The 22,235-nt window shown below is 30.7% G+C and overlaps 1 protein-coding gene across 1 annotated transcript; it reads right to left on the bottom strand.

Annotated features, from left to right (window-relative positions):
• Nucleotides 1–601: 601 nt before the first annotated feature.
• LOC130901038 (protein krueppel-like) lies at nucleotides 602–16,853 on the bottom strand. Its single transcript, XM_057812109.1, has 5 exons — nucleotides 16,585–16,853; nucleotides 11,951–12,449; nucleotides 9,811–9,991; nucleotides 9,423–9,722; nucleotides 602–8,518 (listed from the first exon to the last, which is right to left on the bottom strand). The coding sequence occupies exons 1-5, from the start codon at nucleotides 16,631–16,633 to the stop codon at nucleotides 8,354–8,356; spliced, it is 1,194 nt and encodes a 397-aa protein (XP_057668092.1). The 5' UTR covers nucleotides 16,634–16,853; the 3' UTR covers nucleotides 602–8,353.
• Nucleotides 16,854–22,235: the final 5,382 nt, after the last annotated feature.

Raw genomic sequence — 22,235 nt, 5'->3', positions numbered from 1 at the left:
TATAAGTAAAGTATTATTTGAACAGAAAAAAGAAAATGGATACATGAAAAAAATAAGTAAACAAGATATATTCCATAATGTGAATACCAAAAAATATATATTCCACGAAAAATGTATACGTTGAAAATGACAAGAATAAGGACAAATATTGGACCACATATATCTTATTTACGATTTAATCAACAAAAACATGATAACAATACAAGAAACAGCCATTGGTACACGTGATTCATAGGAAAATACCATCAAGAATTTTCAACACTGAGTTAAACATCTAACAACGAGTGTTTAAAAGTTTAATGATCGTAATTAAAAATAACCAATTTTGCTTGGTCGATAATGAAAATTATGACCGTCACAAGATTCTAACTGGTTTGTACAACACAACGTGCTTTGTATGCTCTGACAGAAAAAAGCAAAGTAAACATGTTCTAACCTGATATTAGATTGGATTTATCTATCTACTTATTTTTTTTTACCTGTGTTTGACCAATCTGTAAGATTTTCTTCGTATTTCTTCAATTAGCTTTATCAAGTTTATTTTTGACTTTTTATCCTATCCCACATTAAATACTTCCTTTGGCTTTCAATTTTAATAGTCTTTTTCTTATTTTGTTGCTTTTGATTAAGATCACATTCGATATATTTCTTATAAAATCAATTTTATTTCGATAGATGAGTACAATTTTTTTATTCGATCTTATGCCTATTATCATTCTAAGGATATTTGTTGTAAATAATTTTGTTTTGTATTATATCTCATAAACAAAACTGTTTGCTTTAAATAGGACAAAAGAAATATTTAAACTAATTATCAGTCTTCATTGCATTAAAATCTTGTTTTCTAAAGATAAAACTCTAGAATCGTTGAAATAGATAATTATTCACTATTAACAATTAGCAAATATTTATACACAATGTGGTAGAGTATTAGTTTGAAGGAGGAAAATTTCAAAAACCTATGGGTGAATTTGAAATTTTTTTTCATTAAAATATCGATTTTTCATTAAAAAATAATATTAGAATGTTGCAACGGATATAACGATCAATTAAATTATAATCTTAAGCTACGTACAGACCTGTATATTACGCATTATAACGAATAAAATCGTAACACCAACTTGGTATGTCTAATGTTGGCCTCATACATATCGCAAGTACCAAGGAGCAAAAACATTTTCCAACATGTTCAAGTACGAGCAACGAGCCATCGCAGATCCACGCACACACCTTTTTCCGAGGAGGTTGATCATTTGTTTACTACCCATAACATTTAATAATGTTATGATGGAAGATAATTCAATGTGTATGTTATCTGCCGGAAATCTTCTGCTTTGGAAAGCCGAAAGATGCACAGTTATGTAGGATTTAAAAGGTTTTTGACAAAGTTTCTGGTTATTTTCTCGTTTACAAACTCATACCTCGCGTGTGGGAAATGCGTGCTCATCGTAAATGTCTTTCAACACCTATTTGCAAATATTCACGATGTTTATGCGCTCAATAACGCGATTCCTAACAGATTAGCAAATCGATAAGTTGCCATTCGTTGTGGACATCAATGGAACGGGTTGAATCAAAATAACAAATAGTCTTTGGTGGAGTGCTTCAGACTCCTTTTTGTACATAATGGAGTGGATAGAGTATGAATACATTGATTTAATTGATTTGATTGAATTTTTATCCACTTGCATCTTTATATATATATTACAGCAATTTAAGCTTAAAAAATTTCCAAAATATTGAGTATAATCAAATTCTTTAAGCTCTGTTTTGTTCAACTTCCTCTATTGTCTTCACTATGCCTCTCCAGTTATTCCCACTCTTCTTAAATCTGTTGTTACGTCTCATATCCATTTGTTTTTCGGCCTGTCTCTTCCTCTTCTGATTCTGATTCCCTTCATTTGTGCTCTCTTGGCAATTCTGTTTGCATTCCTTCTGTGCATATGTGGATATTAGGGTATAATATACACTGCGACCCAAAGGATCTATTGTGTCTTTCTGTGCACATGCCCTACTCACTTGACTCTTTGGGCTTTGAATACATGTTCAATATTGGACTCGTTATATATCTCTTCCGTTCCATTATTCTACAGCTTTTTGCTACCCGATTTTTTAGCTCTTTGGTCTCATCATCTGTATTAATCATCATCATTAGAAGATAATCGAAAGACTCAACTTTTTCGAAATTATATTCCCCATTCCTGAAAGATTTGTTTTCTTTCAATGTTGCCTTTCCTATGCCCTTTCGCCGTTTAGCCTGGGCCCGAATCTTTTTGATCCAAACCTTTTTTTTATTACAATCTTCTCCATATGCTAAAATTTGATAATTCCGGTAGTAGATTAAACCTTGTGTGTTTTTGCGCTTTCCTTATTGCTATTTCCAATGTAAGGTTGAAAAGTAAAGTGGATGGTTTTTCACCACCGCCTTAAACAAATAACGGAACCGTTTTATTTGTTGTTCGGGACGTAATGTTCGGGTCTGTACGAAACTTTCAAATTCTTGATGTGAAAATAGAATTAATATATCTTCCTATACGGTGCTGTTGATAATGAAACAGTCAATCACACATATAATACAGACATTCAATTTTAAAAATCGATATGTATAAATGTAATATATACTATTTACAAAAAATAATTACCCGTTTGAAAGATCGTATCGATGAAGGTAGGCTGTAAAAATTCATATTCAAATATTCCTTTCATGCTAGGACTAAGGATACATTGAATCTAATGATAATGATATCACTGTTACAAATAAATCGACAGATTTACCTAAATAATGAACCAGTTCATAGGATATTGATTAATATGGATATGGAATTTATAAAATGCAAAACTTACATAGAAAATTGCATGAGCCACTAGTATTTTCTTTGAAATATTTTTGAAAAAGAAAATTTGCAAATAATTTTTTAATGTCATACGTGTTTATGTCTTCTGAATTTTAATACATTTTTTATTATTAAATACTTAGATACTAATTATTCATCGATAGTAAAGCTATATAGTAAAAGACGAGTAAATAGGCAACATAATTAACTCGGGGGTATAAGAAGAAAATATAGTACCAAGACCTTTGTACACAACTGATAATTCTGAACGAGAACCACGTTTGCTGACGACATAAATTTTTCACCAATAGGTACATCAATAGAAAAGAGCCATAGCTAAGACAGTTCCACTCAATTACTTCGAATAATAGTAGTATCTTGAATAAGAAAATAGGAAAATATTTGGGTTTAAATTTGGACACCAAACTTAACTCGCAGCTTTCAGAACAAATTCGGATCGAAGATCTGTTTAATGATCTCCAAATGAAATCAATCCCAGATGATAATCCGAAAGACTCTAGGGTACGTGAAAAGTGGCTACACAAAAAATATCCCAATCTCGTGCTCCTAGATGACTAACTCAAGGAATGGTCAAAAGAATTATCACTATTGTCCGAACTACAATAAAGTGAGCAGATTACGTGAAAAACGAAGATGGATCACATCTGACAACTAAATAACAAACGTTTAGGAACGTTTTAACAGAATTATTGCATTTATTTTGATTTGAAAATAATATTGTTTCTATTCAATATGAATGAGCGTTTGAAACAGGTTTGATAACGATTTTCACTCAATCTTTTTCAAGTTTTTTAAGAGTACTAAGTTTATTAAAAGGTATCGATTTCATATAGTTGATTGTAACATTATTAATAGTGTTGAATTTCAGTAGGGATACTTTTTCACCCTTTCGATTGTTACAATCATCAAAAAGGTTATGTTGTTGTAAGAAATGTTGAAATACCAGTTGGAACAGTTGTTAAATATATAACATTATTTTTCTTACAATAGTGCAATAAGTTCTCTCAACATAGTTTTTGAAACAACGACTATTTGGAAGAGAGAAAATTTTATTGGAAAATACACATGTGACATTTTTGTTTATAACAAAGCACATGCAGAACTGTTAAAATGAAGGTCTTTAAAAAAATGAAGGTCTTCAAATAATAAATAGCCAGATACATTCAACTAGTTGTAATACGACTTGACTTACTAGACTTCCTACTTCTAAAGTTCGTTTGTTAAAGAGGAAGACGAAATGCAATGCAAGACGTAATATACCTTAATCAAATTAATGCACAGTTGAAGCTCAAAGTCGATTAATTGAACATCCGGTTGTCCTTAAAATCAGCTGATCTGTAAAACTACCCTATTCGTCTTTTGTGGTAAATTTGACTTTTTTTCTTTTTTTTGTTATTATGACCAATGATGGATAGATTAACAAACGGAAAGAAACTATAACAAGAGAAAAGGTTTAGATCTGATTAGTTGTAGCCATGATGCAACGACAAGAGCCTTGAACAATGTCAAACAACGTGCAAGTTAGAAGAGTATATGTGCAATATTTTGACCTTATTTATTCCATATAAAACGGCTTCTTATATTTGAATACTAGCATCAGACCACTGAAATGTTTACAAAGTATTGAGCATATTATAACATTTGATACTGATCCTGATCTAAAGTCGAAAGAAGTTACGATATTATCTCATAGCTCAAGAGCATAGGAAAACGAAAACCAGATCCCCAGATCGAAATTGGAGAGCTAATTCCACTGAATATTAAGTTTGTTTCTATGATAAATAATAAATCTGACCTCTTGCGATGGGTCGGAATGATCTAGAATTTCTCATGGATAGATAAACAAGAAATAAAACCACGGAAGTCGTACTTATACGAGTATGTTGATGTATTGTCTGTAACTGAACCATATTTGATTATATTGTTGACGTTAAAAAATTGAGAATTCAAAAAAACAGTCAAATATGTAAATGTTTTTCTTTCATTACTCTGAATAAGCGGAATTACTTTTCGACATCATTTTGTAACCACGAAGAAATTATTAGGTAAAAAGAAGAGTTTTGAATATTATAGTTTTCCAAAGAGAATTAAATTTGTTAAAATATATGTAAAGTGTTTCCATAAAAGTGTGTGAAATTTCTTTCCTATTTTTGAAAGAAATACTGTTATTACAAAGCAAACAACATAGTATAATGTCTATCAAAATCTAACAATCCGATATTAATACACTAGTTACAATTTGAATACGTTAAACCCCTTCGACTTATTGAAGTTCTTTGAATAACAAACTAGTTTTCATTTATAAATGTTAACACAAAGAGTAATTGAAAATCAGTTAACGGTCCTCAAGTCATAGATGCATTTTAAGTTTACTGAAGCTATTATATATTTAAAAAAGTATGCTACCATATTTTTATATTAAGGAAGTGTGTGAAAATAAGTGAAGACAAATATTTATTGTAAAAGCAACTTCTAGGTCAATTGATTGCCCAATAACTATAAAAGACCATTTTGAAATGGTGGAGAGGCACAAAAGTTTTTTGACCTTGTGAAATTTCACAATTGCGAATTTGTCTTTAATGCAAATGGCAGGCAGTTTTTTTCAGGTAGTCCAAATAGATACCACAAAACACACCTAACTGTTTGCATTTACATTTTGTGCAATACAATTTCTAAGAACAAACCAGGAAACATATTCTACAATAAAACTAGAGCAATAAATAACGATAGGCAAAAATGGAATTTCTCTTTTGTATTATGCATTTCAAATTCTATTGTATACTTTTTACAATATTTCAAGAATTAGCTTCTAGAAATTTTTTACATATACAAAAGACGAGTTGTAAAATTCAAGCTATCACTTTTTTGCAAAACTTAGACTTGTGCTAATATATTTTTTATCTGAAAAATTGTGAGATGATTTAGTGACTGTAAAGTTTCTTAAAATGCAGATATGAATAAATATATATCATAGAACTTCAAGTTATTTCACTCTTTGCCACTTCTGTCAACAACCAAAATGACGTATGATAGAAATATTGATTTTAGTTAGGAATTTTTATTGGTTAGATTATGATTGACGTTGAAATTTTACAGGTTAGATAAGTTGGAGTGAATGATGTTCAATATTGATTGGTTAATTTATGATGATGACTTTAATTTTAATTGGGTTGGTCGAAACAATTAATATTCGGCTATATTAATAACGAATTTCAATGTCCTCTTAATAATAATCGATAACTTTAGTTTACAGTGCGAACAGAATAGGTCAGCACCAAATACAGTTTAAAAAATTAAGCTAAAAACTATAGGTTTTGAGTTTAATTGTTTGTTATTATTTATTAAATTTTTAATAAAAAAAATGGAAGATGGGTAGGATTGTTTCTCTGTCCTGCTAAAGAAAATACGGCAAAAGAATAAGGAAGAAAAACTGCTCGTTATTTTTTTCTTCTTCTCCATCTTGTATTGTCCTTATGCCGTTTCAGGTTGGATTGAGTCCTGTTTTACCCCTTTATCTATGTTTTTCTGTCTTAATCAAGTGCTTTTATTACCTGAAGGGTTTTCCTTCTATTTCCTCCTTCGTTTTTTTCCTAGTTCTTCTACCTCCTCTCTTGGACATTCCAATTTTATCTAGTTAAAAACTGAAATATTTTACTTTTTTGCGTATTGATATTTATTCCGCCATTTCCTTTATGTGTTCATTCAATTTGCTTCAATTTAGCTTTCTTACTTTCTCTCAATTACACAATACTCTGTTGAATATGTTAGAATGTGGATAATTATTCCATTATGTATTCCTGTTTAATTTCAATACATATTCTTTGTGGCCTATCCATCACGTAGTACAATAGTGTCGATTTATTGTTTCTGTTTGCCTCTATTTTTCCTGTTATAGATAATTGTGCCTATATATTCATAAGCCAATACTTCTAGAATGTTTTAGTTACTTTTCTTTGATTCATTTATTGGGATTATCATCTTAGTTTCTTCCGTAACTTTTGTTGTGTTTACATTTGTTTCCAATTTAATTTTTTTAATCTCGTATAATTTCTCAATATTGTTTTAACTCGCAATCCATGTATTATCATAAAGAAGCACTGAATTGTTTATTTACAAAACGGTATAAAAGAATAGCAACTTAGGACAAAGTGACTATTGCACTGGGCCAATTATAGAAATTTAAATATATTTTTTGGACTTACTATGATGCATTGCAGTTTTTTAAATCGTTTTTGACACAGAAAAAGTATTTCGCACAATTGATTCATTTTTATCTGATTTATTTGTTTTGTGTACCTCATCGACAGTATGCTCAGCAGGAGAAGTAAAGAAAAAGTTATCATGTTCGGATACAACATTAAATTTAATCCTTCTTATCGACTTTGAATATAATTGAACATTATTGAAATTTTTAATTAGAAACATAACACGAAGCAGAAAAATATGTATTTAAAATAGAGTTATGTGTACCAAACATGAAATAATTAATAATCTCATGATTGTGCACATTTTTATATAAAATAATATAGAAAAGTTGAAAATTGTGAACTTTTATATTATTTTATTTCACATTCCCTGTATAAATATTATATTTTATTTACTGCATGAACAAAAATTCAATATTTAGTTGAGATATGTAAGTAACTATCCTGGGAACTCAATTTCACTCCTGTCCTATTTGCACTTTTTTTAACAAACTATAAAAGTTTATTACTGTTAACTATACTCATTTTTTCCTTTTTAAAAAACTGTTTTGCAAATCCTTTTTGTAACAATGGTATTTGAATACTGTGTATAATAAAAATGTATTCAAGTCAAAAATTTTAATGCCCCAATTCTTTTACATTTTTTACAGCAAGCATTAGAGCGTAGTAAAATGGGTTCTAATCATTTCTGTGTTACTTTGAAATACTAGTTATATATAAAAGGACAATGTGATTTTGCAATATATGAATCTTGTAACATATCACATTTGTTTGAATCAATCGATTAGGAAACCATATTGACTAAATGTTCAGTAATCGTAATGGTAAGAGAACTATGTTAACTGAAGATTTATTATTTGCCTAGAAACAGGTTTGAAAATATGAATAAATTTTTGTTATGCTCAATTTTTTCTATAAAATTTTACAGCCTACTCTTCATTCAACTGTTTTTTGATCGAAACAGAATCTCTTTAACGCCTAACAATGAACTACTACTATTGTTTGAGGAACTTGCATACCAAGATTATAATACAAATTGAAAAGAAATCTACTAAATCCCTGAAATTACATCATGTCATATCGTTAATTTTGTCTTACCGCACGCAAAATCACTTGCAAAAAAAGATTTCTTGACTTAATAGATATTTATATTAATAAGTTTTAGCATCCATGTTTTTTAATAGTTATATAGAATTCTAAAAATCATCTGCAAGTAATCATGTTGCAAAGACTATAAATCTAAATAATAATTTGACTTCAACGTACCCATATCGATTATAAAAAATAACTAGACTAGGACCTACTCATTGGCCTTCTTTGGAGAAATATCGCAGTGGATTCGATGTCTTCCTCTTCTTCTTTCAAATAAGGACTTCTTATAGGTGAACCCGAACTATTCGAATGAAGTCCCGTTGACATACTGAGGTCTTCTGGCTCGGTCTGTTCAGGTAGGGCCACCTGAAACAAATAAAACCATAAATTAATAAAAAATAATATAGTAAGTATTATTGTGTATAAATTAACAATCCGATAAATCCTTTTTCTTTTTTCTATTTTGATTTAACTACCACAAGATTTTGGATCAACATTCCTAATTACAAAAGATCAGTGAAGAGCGAGGTGAAGTATTGTAAATGTCCATCGTAGATATTTTAAATTGAAAATTTATTGAAATATTTCATCGGTTCAGACCAAATAACAAAAAAATTATATGACTTGAAATTAAAAGTTCTCTATTGTTGAGTTTTTAATAACCGTTAATTTGAGGTTACCAAATGTTCTGATTATTCTAGGCTACCTGTTCATCGTTAAAGATAAATTTGACTCCTTGCTAGGTGTAATTTATAGAATCTTTCGGCTGGGTTTCCTTTTAGAAATAGAATTTTTTCAACACGCCTATGCTGATGGAGACCTACTCCTAACTGTTTTATTTTCTAAAGAATAAGAAGAAATAGCTTCTGCTGAAATAGCCCGTACTTCGAATTTGATTATTGTACTCTTTTAGTGAATCATTAAAAAAAAAGTTAGTTTGTATTCATATTACAGTCTAATTTTGATGGTCTTCCTTGGAGAACCCTTTACAAACATGCCAAATGTTTTTGTACGCACTTGTTGCGAGACTACTCTTGCGAAATCCGAAATAGAATGCTTAGTATGCTCTTTTAGTATTTGGCTGACTATTTCATCACAAATTAAAAAAAAAGTCTAATAACCTTGAAATGCGTTTGAAACTAATTTTAAGTAAGTACAAAAAATGCTAATAAATGACAATCGTATTTGCGTATAAAGACATACGCAAATACGACATAATTTTTCAGTTCCCCTAATACTTCAAAAATATCTAAATGAAATTTACACTTACTTGTAGAGGAAATGTTATTAGAGGTGTAGAAGGAGGATGCAGTCTCCTTCTTTTTTGTAACTCCTCATCGTCCGATTCTGGAGTCATTTCTTTGTCGGTAATACCGCACTTATGATGTAATAAATGGTGCCTTCTTCTAAATCTACTCTGACATCTTTCGCAAGAAAAAGGTTTTTCGTTGGTATGGATAAGCACATGCGCCTTTAGCTGATTAGAATCGGAAAATTTAGCGGTACAATGCTCACAAGAATACGGCCTTTCTCCAGTATGTACCCTAAGATGTCGCCGAAGATTGGCAACCTGAAATAAAACGAAACTATTTATCATCTATCCACAATAAGAAACTTAAGGTATCGAGTAGATTGATAGTATAGTTGGTTATACTAACTTGGACGAATTGTCTATCGCAATGTTCACAGTGATAAGGACGTTCTCCCGTATGGAGCCTCATGTGGGTTTTCAGGTGGTGATCTCTTGTAAACCTTTTATGACATTCTGGACATTCGAATGGTTTCTCACCTGTATGTGTCCTTTCGTGATTTTGCAAAACGTGTTTGTAGCCAAAAGATCTGAAACAATATATTAACTATATTTGATAAGGTAACTAATAACTTTTTGAATGATCAAATAAACGGAACGTTGAATACAAAATAAAAAAAAAGTTACAACTTCTTGAGATTGATATCTCGATTTTTGGAGAAGCTTGACTCAGAGTATGGATGTTTTTTTGATAAAATTATTGTCATTCATTTACGGGGGTGGTCCGATAAGTATTTAGCATCCAAAACAAAGAGAAAATTCTGAATCTATTGTACAATATAGTTTTCTAACTTATTTAGGCCCTCTGAAAAATACTTTTTCTCGAGGTGACTTCTCCGTGGCAGCGATGTAGATCACACCTTGTAAATCTCAGAAAACGGTGGCCATCACTTTTCCGGCCGATAGTAGAGTCTTCGCCTTCTTTGGAGCACGTTCGATATGTCCACTGTTCCTTTGTTTCAGATCTATATCACTGAACTAATGACCTGTTAATTGCTTCGGTCTGCTAATACGAGTTCGTTGATATTTATCTCATTATCCTAAGTAGTAGACTAGTCACCATACATAGCATCCAATCTGTCTTGGATTTCGCTAGACGATTTCCTCTCCAAAAACAAGAAACGAAGCACCGACTACGAGAATGTACTACACGATAGTAAATTGCTCTTGCAATATTAGAGCCATCGACCGAGAAGTCTATCGGACTGATAAATTGCTCAAACGTCTTTCATATTCGAAGTCGAAATATGTTCCAGACTATGAAGACCAATATCATATCTGAACTTTTATGTCAATTTTTGGATCGGAAGCTATTATTTAGATACGTAAAAACTCCTTATATATGCCCATGAATATTCTTTGTCCCTCCACAGTCTAATCTTTCTCAAAACTATTAAAATTATAGAAACATTCAAATATCAGGACCAAATCATACAATTCAAAAATAGATCGCGAACTATATAGCAAACACTATTCAATTCAAGGTCAAAAAAAAAGAAAGAAGAAAGTAGTTGGCGAAAATCAGAATTTCATAATTGATTGAATTCAAAAAATATTCCCTAATAATACTCAAACTGGAACTGGAACTGCGAGGCAGTTTTAGAGTATATGTTGTGATTGGAGTTTCGCTTGATCCTGACTATTGTGAACTAAATCCCACTGAATTATTATGGGCAAAATAAAAGGAGTAGTTGTATAAAAGAAGACATTGTTTAAACTAAAATGACGTAAAACTACTGTTGTTGTGGAATGCGACAACTGGATTCGTTATGTAGAATATTGACAACATTTGAGATTAAACTAGATATTATGAAATTCAATAATTGCTCTTCAGTCTAATTGAAGTAGCATTATATGGAGATAATATTCTGTATACATCTATTTTATTCTCAATTTTTTTATCACTCTTTGCGAATAATTCTAAATTACTGCGCCATTGATTGAATTTTTTCGTAATAAATTATAATTTGAAAATCATTGCTCCGTTTACATCACAGTTTATCTGTAGCTCTATATAGTTTAAACTTTTTTCGTTCAATATTTAAATAAAAATTTGGCATGGTTGGTTAAATCAATAAGTTAAACGAGAAACCATCATAATTGTCTTTGAATCATACAATCCATATTTATTTAAAACGGTCAAAATATTAATTTCATTCTCTGTCCACGCCACTGAGTACCATACATTTCTTATCTGTTAGATAAACAATAGAAAAGACTTTAAACTCATCCTGATATTGAGTGAAAATACTTGTCTGTCAAAAACCTAATATTCAAATTAATCTATTAATATTATTTACTTTATTCTGTTTTGATTTTGCAAGTTTCAGAAGTTTCAATCGAATGAACAAGTTTGAGGTTTCTGAGCCTTTTTTTTTATTATTGTATTCCAATTTTAATCTCAAACTTGTAAAAAGAAAATTTTAATATGATATTAATTTGTATAAAAAAAATTGTACGTCAGTGTTTAATTACAAAGCAGAACATACCTATTACAAACTCCACACGTGAATTGTTTATCCCTGTTGGGATCCTTGACATCGGAAGGAGGCGATACACTAGAGGTAGGGGAAGGTAAAGGTACAGTAGTAGTGGTTTCTTCATCTAATTTGTATTTCCTTCTCCTACTATCTGCCGTCGTACTACTACTCACGACATTATTATTATTATTACTATTACTATTGTTATTATTATTAATTTTCCTTGTACTAATTGCAGGAGAGAGACGTTCATTACTAGTAGGAGGAGAAGGTGGGGAATTCGAAGGAGGTGAATTTGCCGTCCACGGTATAGGCATTAAACCGGGGTGGAAGAAAGCAGGACTACCGGGTATAGTTAATCCTGTAGCTGCCATTAGTTGACTAGCCATTAAAAGTTGGGATGGAGTAAACATTGCTGGATTAGGGAATGCGTTGTATCCAAATGTATTTGGGTGGGGTTTAATTGGTGGTTTTTCATCTGCTTTCATTTCACGTGTGCCAAGAAAATCTGAAACAAAAAATTATATCAATATACGTAACATTAAATGAAGATATCATAATACATAGTTTCTAATTAAGAGAATGACACTAATTAGAAGAGAGGATGGATCCGAAAACACATCTTTCAAGAAGTAATGTAAATTTTTGATTTAAAGTATCAGGTAATGAAAATTTAATATCTGTATATGAATTAAAAACAACGTTTTTGAAGATTTGGCTGATTATAAAAAGTTTCAAAAAGTTGTTCAAAAGTGTAGGACTATTTTTTGTATATTTTATATATATATTATCGAAGAAGGAAAAACACTACTTTGTGCAGGGTTTCCAGAAACTCTCCTGCCTAACGCGTATTACAGATGTGTAGGTTCATTTAACTTAATCTATTCTGAGAATCCAATTTTTTTTGCTGTCATAGTTTTGATTTTGATATAAATCATTTATAGAGAAAATAATAGTGATAAATATCAAAAATACAGAAAATTTAAATTTTTTTTGTATAGATGCATATTTTAAGTAAGAGCACATTTTTTATCTAAAAAAATGACTCATTGTTTTCGATTTACCGTATTATTATAAAAGTTTCTGGTCACCATGTAAATAACCGGCTTTGGTAGTTGAGTCTCACCAGCGTATTAATATGCTGTCTAATCTGAACACAAAACGAAAGTAAGTTAATACTAATAAACCATGCTGCCCGTCTAATTGCATTAGCTTAAAGTCTATAATATATACTGACGGATCCAAAAATGGAAATTAGATGTGTTCTAACTTGCAATTTAAAAGTATCGGGAAATACAAGATTATCAAAATTATTTCGTAGCATTGAAACGAATGGTGATATTGTTCAAATTTATAAACAGAAATAGACTTATTTAACTATTAAGAGTGTGTAATTAATTATACTTTCGTTCTCAAATTGTTTCTTCAGGACATCCTGTAAATCATTCACAATGCGAGTTACTTAGTTCTCGATAAAAACATTCATTCCCATCCTTTCATTCATTTATTTCGCAACAAATTTGGTAGCTCATTATTCATCTACGCCGACAAGCGACCGCCGTCACGCATGAAATGTAACAAAAAACCTTCATTCGGAAACGGATCTCGATCCGAATACGATTGAAATCCAAGCGAATTTTCATTGGTAAATATGCAGAGTCAGACGTGTCAAACCACGACATAGTTACATTGTAGGGAATCGCATATTTGAAAGAGCATCAAGAAAACGATATCTATTGAGGAAGATCAAACAGTTTCGATCTAATGTTGTATAAATAAAGCGAACGGGCGAATGCTGAGGGTTTTTGGAACATTAGCGGGGACCGGTAAATAAATAAAGGAAACGTTTATCCGTTGTAATTCGTTAATATTAATTTCATTATGGAAGGTGATTTAAATATAAAATATTTAATTCAGAAGTGGTATTGTTTTTTCAATAAGTTTATATTTTCCTCAATATGCTTCCAAAGCAAGCATTGTATTTCAATAATCTAAAAAATTGAAAAATTTTGATTCAGATTACAAATTTGAACATGTAAAATTGTAATTGCAATCTGCAAAATCTATTAGTATTAATTTTGGTTTTTCGTTATAAAGAAAGCCTCAATATTTATGATGATTGCAGATAAATGTATATTACTTTACATTATTACTTTTGGTAATAAAATCTTCTTTATGATTTATTGAAACTTGTAAAAAAATCATCGTTTAATGTTTAGCTTGTTGGAGTGAGGATTATTTTAATTATTTTCTATAATGTGCTGTGCTCATTTCAAGTACTCGTTATTAAGTAAATAAAATGATATTAACAGTAAAATGAATCACATAAAGATAAGTGAAACAGAAGCTAATGAGAATCTGTCAGGATGGATAATATAACAAAAGGAATATAATAAGTAAACACATTTCAAAATATGTCAGTCAGGGTACGCCACTGGATAAATGTATGTTTTGAAGTTCCGTTGAAGCAGAAAACAGGGGACACTGTCAGAAAAATCTATTGAGTTCCAAGACGTCCTCGAGTATTGTGAATCGTCTTAAGGAAACTACACGGGACGGATTCCGCTAGGACAGACATGAATGAGGCAATGATCTGCACATATGCTCATATTTATCATGTTATTTATATACTTTATAAACGTGTGTGTTGCAAAAATTTCAATAGCCCTTGGCACATTTTCAATCATTTGTCCAAATATTACGGGTTGTAAGCTATTATGTCGAATCACGACAATTTTATGAAAGCTTAGTCATTGCCGTTAAAAGGCCTCAAATAAAGGAGGTAATTCGAAATTTTGAAAAGTGTAGAAACGTCAAGAGATACTCTCTTGAAAAGATCCTTAAAAACAATAATTTTAGTTTAAAAGGCACCTTTCTGTATTATATTTGAAGTATTACTAATGTCACAATTTGGAGATATATAAGTTGTTAAAATTCGTAGATTTTTAGAATAACTCTACTCAACAACACCTACTGCTACTTTGCAAATCGAACAAATCGGCCAAGATTTAGTTATATACTTTTGATTTTTTAACTCATACTAGCTGTCGATTGAAAGAATTGTTCATTGTACTGAATGTTATGCCAATTCTTCAAATTAATAAAAAATAAATAAAAAAGGATTCTAGTTATTGTCCTGTCTTGACCTAATACAACACTGAGGGCGTTCTATGTTAGTAATTTTCTAATATTACCTAGTTATGGCGAACGTTGGTATATATTGTGACGTTTGGAGACAAAGATAGAATTGAATTGTATGAGGAAGGGTAATCTACTATAAATAAAAGATGCATAATAACGCAGCTCTTATCCACCTCTCTACACCTCATGATCTATACTTATTTGAGAAAATTTTTAGATCCAGAATCTAACCCCAAATTTTCAAGAATGAAACAGCTCCTATTTTTTGGAAATTCAACAAATTATGAATGTCCCTTCTCACGTTCGAATTCAAGAAAAATAAATGTTAAACAACTTTGTTCGCGGGTCAAATTCCGAATCAGTTTAGGACCAATTTTACGGGCACTTTCAAAATTCTCGTTGGCAAGTCGAATGATAATTTAGAAAGTGCGCATGCGATCGGTCCTAAAATGATACCAAATTGATTCGGAATTTGACCCGTGAACAAAGCTAAAGATTATAGTTTCAGAATATGTAAGTTGGCACATCAGGTTTGTTCCAGCCTGCTAATCTGGACCGTTCTTGGAACGGTCATTGGAAAAGTAACAGTACTTGCTATCGAAAAGACCGTTCAGGAAAAGGTTTACAAACATGTCGGTTGGAACACAAATATATTAACGACCTTGGAAAACGACTCGTTTTAGAATTAGTCCACTTGTAACAACATAAAAATTTGCTGATACGTGAAATATGGTTAATTCCCATCAGAATCCAACTACTTATCTATACTAGTCAACAAAAAACATATTTTGTTATATCGTAAATTAATTTACGTAATTCTGATTATCTATGCTGAGAGAATAATAATTTAATATACTGCACAATTTTATGAAACTTTTCATTTTTGTTTGTTGTTGAAGTTGAAGTTTCCCCTTAGAATATATAGTTACATGGCTTGTTATTATACTCCGCAAAAAAAGTACCAAAACATTTATTAAGACCAATTCATGCATTTCTATTTTTGCATTTAAATTATCAAAAGCAAAACAGTACTTTTTAATACTTTTTTCAGGAATTGATTTAATCGATTTCGATTCCTAATAAAAAGTAGAAATAATTTTTGATTCCACTAAATTAATTAATATTGTTTATTATTTTTGCAAAAAAATATTAAAAAGATATTCTAGTTGCGTATAATGTTTTTCACAATCAAGAGCTTTTTATTAACAGACTACCTAGTTCATTAAATATTCTTAAATTGAAAAGAAATATAAAAAAAGTGTAAATCGGTTTTTATCATGTTTATGGCAAGACATTCGTGTTACGAGAATAATAAACATCGCCAATCACGTTAACGTTATAACGTTAAATTTAAAAGACGAGACGTGACATGTTTGCAAATTAAGCTTTTATGTTACCAAAAACTTGAAAATCATCAAGTAGGTATAAAATATAATTGTTTCAAAAAAAAAACGATGTATTATATAATTATTTACTATTCATTCATTCTATTATGTACTTACTTACGGCTGCCCTATTCCAATTATTGTTACGATTCTTCCAGAAATGCATATTTAACTACAATATTGTATAAGTGAAATAAACAAACTGTTCTTGAACACACTCTACCACCACCTTCTCAAACTACTACTATATTGAAAATGAGCCAACTAATCCATTTGACTCATATATTAATGAAAGATAGTAAAGCAGAAAATTAATTTCACATTTAGGTAGGTTGTCACATCATTTTCACTTAGTACCCAATGCTTGTTTAATAGCTTTTGGGTATAAACATTCCAAAGGGTAAATTAACTAATGATCACTATACAGGACAGGTCTAAGAACAACAATGATTGGAAACGATTTAAAACTCTCACAGTTACTGAAAAATGTTGAATGAAATATTAAGCGAACTTAAAAACTGAAACATTTACTAAAACTTTGTTTTTGGGATGCTTTTTAATAATAGACCAGTCGAAAATTTCCGTAATCTATTTTGATACAACATTCAGATGATTCTCAAAAAAATCGAATTTCTTCATAATAATTGAAAAATTGTTAATTTTCTCAATCCAATCATATTTACATTAGTACTTTCCAGCGATGCGTTGAACATAATACGCGTAACTAGGAATTAGGTGGAAAGATAGTCCTACAATTAAATCGTAGTAGCTCTTAATACAAAAAGACCATAACAACTACACCTATCGATAGGAGTATTTTCTCAATGGCAAGGATACCACCAAATACATTTCTGGAACAGCATTAAAATATTTACAATTTTCTGTTATTTGAAAATTTGATGACATACAAGATAGGAGGCCACCGCACTATTTGTACGATAATGTGAAGTACTAAGTTGTCTCTGATAGGTAAAGAAGCAGATCGGATTTATTGAATAATCAGCTGGATCTACTGATCTTGATTATTCAGTGTTCAACTATAAACTTCTGAAATTGCTCACGAAGCTAATAGTATGCATATCATTCAATGGTACATATGGAATAATTCTTATTGTCTTGTTCCAACGGACAAATATGCGTACATAATATGAAAACATTGATGATGTCATAATTTAATCGCGTACGAGGTGGTCCAGAATTATTTACTTCACTAAGTTGAAATTTTTCAACAATTACACGCATTTCGGTAACCAAGTTATCGTCTTCAGAGACCGAAAATAAACAATCGCATTCAACGGACGTAGCGCTTAGCCTGTCAGTAGCGGTAGTGATTGGGAACGTGTTGAGCGTTCGCTAGCCAACCGTTTTTGATTTCTGTCAATTGCTAGGTGTATTTTTTCCATTTGACAATTTTTCTTCTAGTTGTAACCAATATAATTTTCTGTGATATTCTTTATCACAGTCAGAATAGTTCCAAAATATTCGACAACCGCTTACATATATATCAAGGGAAAAATTCGTGGCTCACCGAATAATCTGTCTAAGCTATTAAGGAATTAAGAATATGTACATTGTATGAATTCTAAAAATATTTGCAGAGTATACTTTTATTGAATATTATTTTGAATTAAATATATACTTAACATAAATTATGAAGCTTCAAATGTTAAAAAATTCATGTAGGCACGTTCCTGTAAATATGTTGAGGTCATTATTTTTGAATTATCTCCTAAAGGGACAATAACTATTGAATAAGTAGTTACTTAGAAGTATTTAAGATAAATATGAAGACAAGCAAATTCACCATTGTCACTATTTAAAAACAGTTAATGGTACTTGGAAATCATCATAATAAACCCGAAATATCAAAATGCTATATTTTTATAACATTGGTACAATATTATTATCCATTGTTTTTATGGTTATTTTTTCTGTTTTTACATTACATTTTATGAATTAATTATTTTAACACATTTAAATGCCCTGGTTCAATATAACCGACAAGACAGTAAAATATAAAAAGTTTTCTATTGCATATAACAATATAAAACAAGCAAATAAGTTGAACTCAAAATTTTATTATTTTATAACTCCTTTTAGAACCATGGTTTCAACTTGTGCAGCCTCCTCTAAGTCACCATGAACAAGTTTTTTGGGAAATCGCAATATAGTAGGCAATATAGAAACTATAAGGTGGGTGCGGCATAGTTATAATGATATTTCATCAAAAACTTTCACACAATCAGTGAGGAATGGTTAGGTATGTTGACTATTTGGAACATAGCCTCAATAAACGATACCGTGTATACAAAATAACAGTTAAAATTAAAATAGTCGCGACCTGGACATCTCCGCTTTTGTTGAACGTGCCTCATACATTTCTACTAAGTGCTGACTTTGTTTAAGGGTCTTGGGGTCTTACACAAATATCTAGCTCTCATTTCCAGTGATTATATGATCTTATTAAGCTTTAGTCATCATTTGTTTTATTCAAGGGTTAGAACTTCTGGTACCATCTTTCGCATGTTTAAATCCTTGTGTGACATCCTGCGGCCAATGTTTGTTCAAATTTCACTTATAACTAACAGTTAGACAGCGATCAGTGTGCGGAAATAGTCTCGAAATTTGCGTTAGTCCGAGTGGTAAAGGCACCTCCTTTACGTAGTTGGATTCTTCTCTCTATAAATCACATCGCAAACGCGATCTCCGAATTCGAGAAGCAAAATCCATAGACTTTTCCAATGATCCATAAAAAGTCCGAAATTAGTTCAAACGATTTTAGGATTTAATCCAATGCTTATTGGAAAGCCCAAATTTGATACGCCCATGCTTTAGACTATCCGGGACTCTTTCCGACTGTGGTTGAGAACAATAAATTTATTTTATCTTCTAATGTGTAAAAACCAAATACAATAAATTGATTATTTCTGTTACTGTATATATTTATAGAATATCACGAAGCACGTCAAATTTAAGTTATAAATCGACATTCTTGAGAAAGTGCCATCTCTACTTTCAATCCCTTTCGAATGACGAATACAACTCCCAATTTTTCAAATGGAAAGTATAGTCTCTCCATTGAAAATGTTTTCGTTTATTACCAAAATTAAAATAAATCAAGAATAAAATAAATTCATGTGATTATAAAAATTCACTACAATACAATAAAAAATTGTAATAAAATTTGCAACACAAAAAGAACTACGATAGTTAATGAATATGTTCAGCGCGAACGTCTAGGGAAAATTCCAATCTTAAATAAAGTTGTCTTCTAATAAATCAGACCAAATCACAAGCGTTATTCATTCTTTCGAGTCATTTAAATCGAAACGTTCAGTTTTGTTAACAATGCCTTTTACATATTCCCACAGAAATAAATCTAATAATGTAAGATCAGGTGATTACGCAGGCCATTCTGTCGATCCATACCTTCATATCCACCGATTAGGAAATAAGGCATTGGGTTACTGACAGACATTGCGTTGATAATGTGGTGTAGTTCCATATTGTTTGAACCATATCGCATTTGCAGAGTTTCCTGGGTCTGAGTATCAGTTTGCCAAAATTAGAATGACATCATTTTGCCTCAATAAAAAAAGGTCAATGATATGGTTTCCAGCAATCCCTGCATCCCTACTTATAATTGACAATTTTCTGAGAAAATTTAAACAAACTAACTTTACTACGGAGATTCTTCCAAGTATTTTTAATGAATACCAACCAGAAATCCGAACATATTATATCGAATAGAAAATGAACAGACCTTCTCAACTATATATCACAAGATTATTTTCCCATCTGCCTAATCACGTGCAAAAACGAACGTATTTTTTTTCTAAATTACTCGTGTTAGAGCAACATAAAACATGTGAGTTTGACTGTGTGTGTTGGTAATGTAAATCGCGAGTTTTATTGAAAAATAAATCGTTTGAATGAAAACAGCAAAAGAGTGTCCTAGATCTATGAAATTTGTTAATGTAAGTTTCAAATTGAAGATGTTTTGTGCATTTCTATAAAAAGCTTATTCTACCAATCTAATCGAATTGCTTCGTTATCATATTCCCCCACAATATTTCTTTTCTTGAAATTTGTAAACAATATTTGAATCGCTGTAAAGTTTTTAGTTCTGGTAGTGATCAAATTTTCTGGTAATTACTAAAAGTGAATTATCCTTTATTATTATTTACTGATTCCGAAGTTTGAGTAAATAAAATCTCCCAGTGCTTTATTTTGTTTGAGAGAAAGTTTTTTCTTAAATATGAAGGTTTGATTTCTCGCTGGTTTCTATTAAAGAAAAGGGGCTGTCACGTTATTTTCATGTTTATATTTTCAATTTTTGATTAAATGACATATAGAAAATTGACTAATTCATGTAATGAGCTATATGTTCATTACAGTTTCGTCTCTCATTATTACATAAAAATATTCTTTCGTAGGCTTCGACTTTCTGGAAACGAGATCGTGTATCATTCAGAAAGGGTGCCCTATCAAAGATTCCAAGATGGGGAAGGGTTAAAACGGAAGACGTTGCTAATGAACGAAAGGGAGGAGATAATGGCAAAGGATAATGGCTCGCTTCTGCGCGATCCTACTTAATGGATAAAACTGGGAGGAGTTGTAAGATAAGTTTTTAAGATTCATTATATTATTCTTTTTTTCCACTTTATATTATTATGAACGGGTTTTAATGGATATAGCGTAGACGTTATCCTGCAGTTTGATTACACTTTGAAGAAATGCTCTTTGTACTTTGTAGATATATGGAATAGTTGTTTCATTAGAGATTTTCAATAATCTTAATTGCAATAGTGATGAATATATTAGACAAATGCAAATGTCACTCAGCAATTCATCCCATATGGTCACCTCTTTTACAAGAAAAATAGTGGAAAACTTTTTCTTATATAAGCAAAGAAAATGTCAGAAGTTGAAGACTGATGATAACAAAGATCCACCTAAAGAAATGTAAATTAATCAAAAATCATTAGATTAAACTTATTTTCCACCGATTACAAATCCAAGCCATAAGTGTAGAATTTCTTTCACATTCATATTATAGATTTAGAGGCATAGGCAGCTACATTGGAACATTGCTTTCGGGCTAATTTATCCATTCTTTCATATTGAAGCATCATGTATGGTTTTTTTCAGTATACAGTCCAAAGTATAGAATTACGTTACATCCATCATTTTCTTTTTACCATAAAATGAAATGAAAATTTGGGTAATACCACTACACATTTTGTGAAAGTAACTTTCTCATGTTTCCGTGGTAGTTGGCACACTTGTTTCATCTCTTTTCTAAAAGTGGACAGGTAATTACAAATTCCCATTTTTTTAATACTCTTTACTCATTAAAGATTATTTGAGTAAATTGATTTTTGACATTTTTGGGTTAAGAACTTAATTTGCCGTAAAAATACGAACATATCATAAAAACTTAATATGAGTACGATTAGATATAAAAATAATGTGAGTTCGTTGTAACACACCCTGTAAATGATTATATTGACTTCAAATCAATCATCTACGAAATTTTAAACTAACACGTACTCCAATTTAATGCAAGTTAGCTACTTAATCATTAAAAGTATAGGTATTCATATTACCTCTCACTTTTCTAGAAATGAGTACATTCAATTAACTTGAAAGCTTTACACTTTTTTAACAAGTGTTTGTATTCAGTGACGTATCTATGAAAAATCATCAATATTTATCCAGTTTTACATGGGAGACTAATTAATGCCTACAAGGGTAAAATAAGTTGT

The sequence above is a fragment of the Diorhabda carinulata genome, chromosome X (assembly GCF_026250575.1).
Source record: "Diorhabda carinulata isolate Delta chromosome X, icDioCari1.1, whole genome shotgun sequence".
In the NCBI taxonomy this organism is placed as follows: domain Eukaryota; kingdom Metazoa; phylum Arthropoda; class Insecta; order Coleoptera; family Chrysomelidae; genus Diorhabda; species Diorhabda carinulata.
Note: the sequence above shows the minus strand (reverse complement) of the source record. Positions and strands in the feature narration are given on the sequence as shown.

Excerpts from the sequence above, each read along its gene's own strand:
- LOC130901038 (XM_057812109.1), bottom strand. The coding sequence starts at position 16,633 with ATGCATTTCTGGAAGAATCGTAACAATAATTGGAATAGGGCAGCCGTA. Across the intron at positions 9,992-11,950 it reads ACGTGTGGAGTTTGTAATAG|ATCTTTTGGCTACAAACACG; the intron begins GTATGTTCTGCT and ends ATATTGTTTCAG. Across the intron at positions 8,519-9,422 it reads TAATAACATTTCCTCTACAA|GTGGCCCTACCTGAACAGAC; the intron begins GTAAGTGTAAAT and ends TATTTGTTTCAG.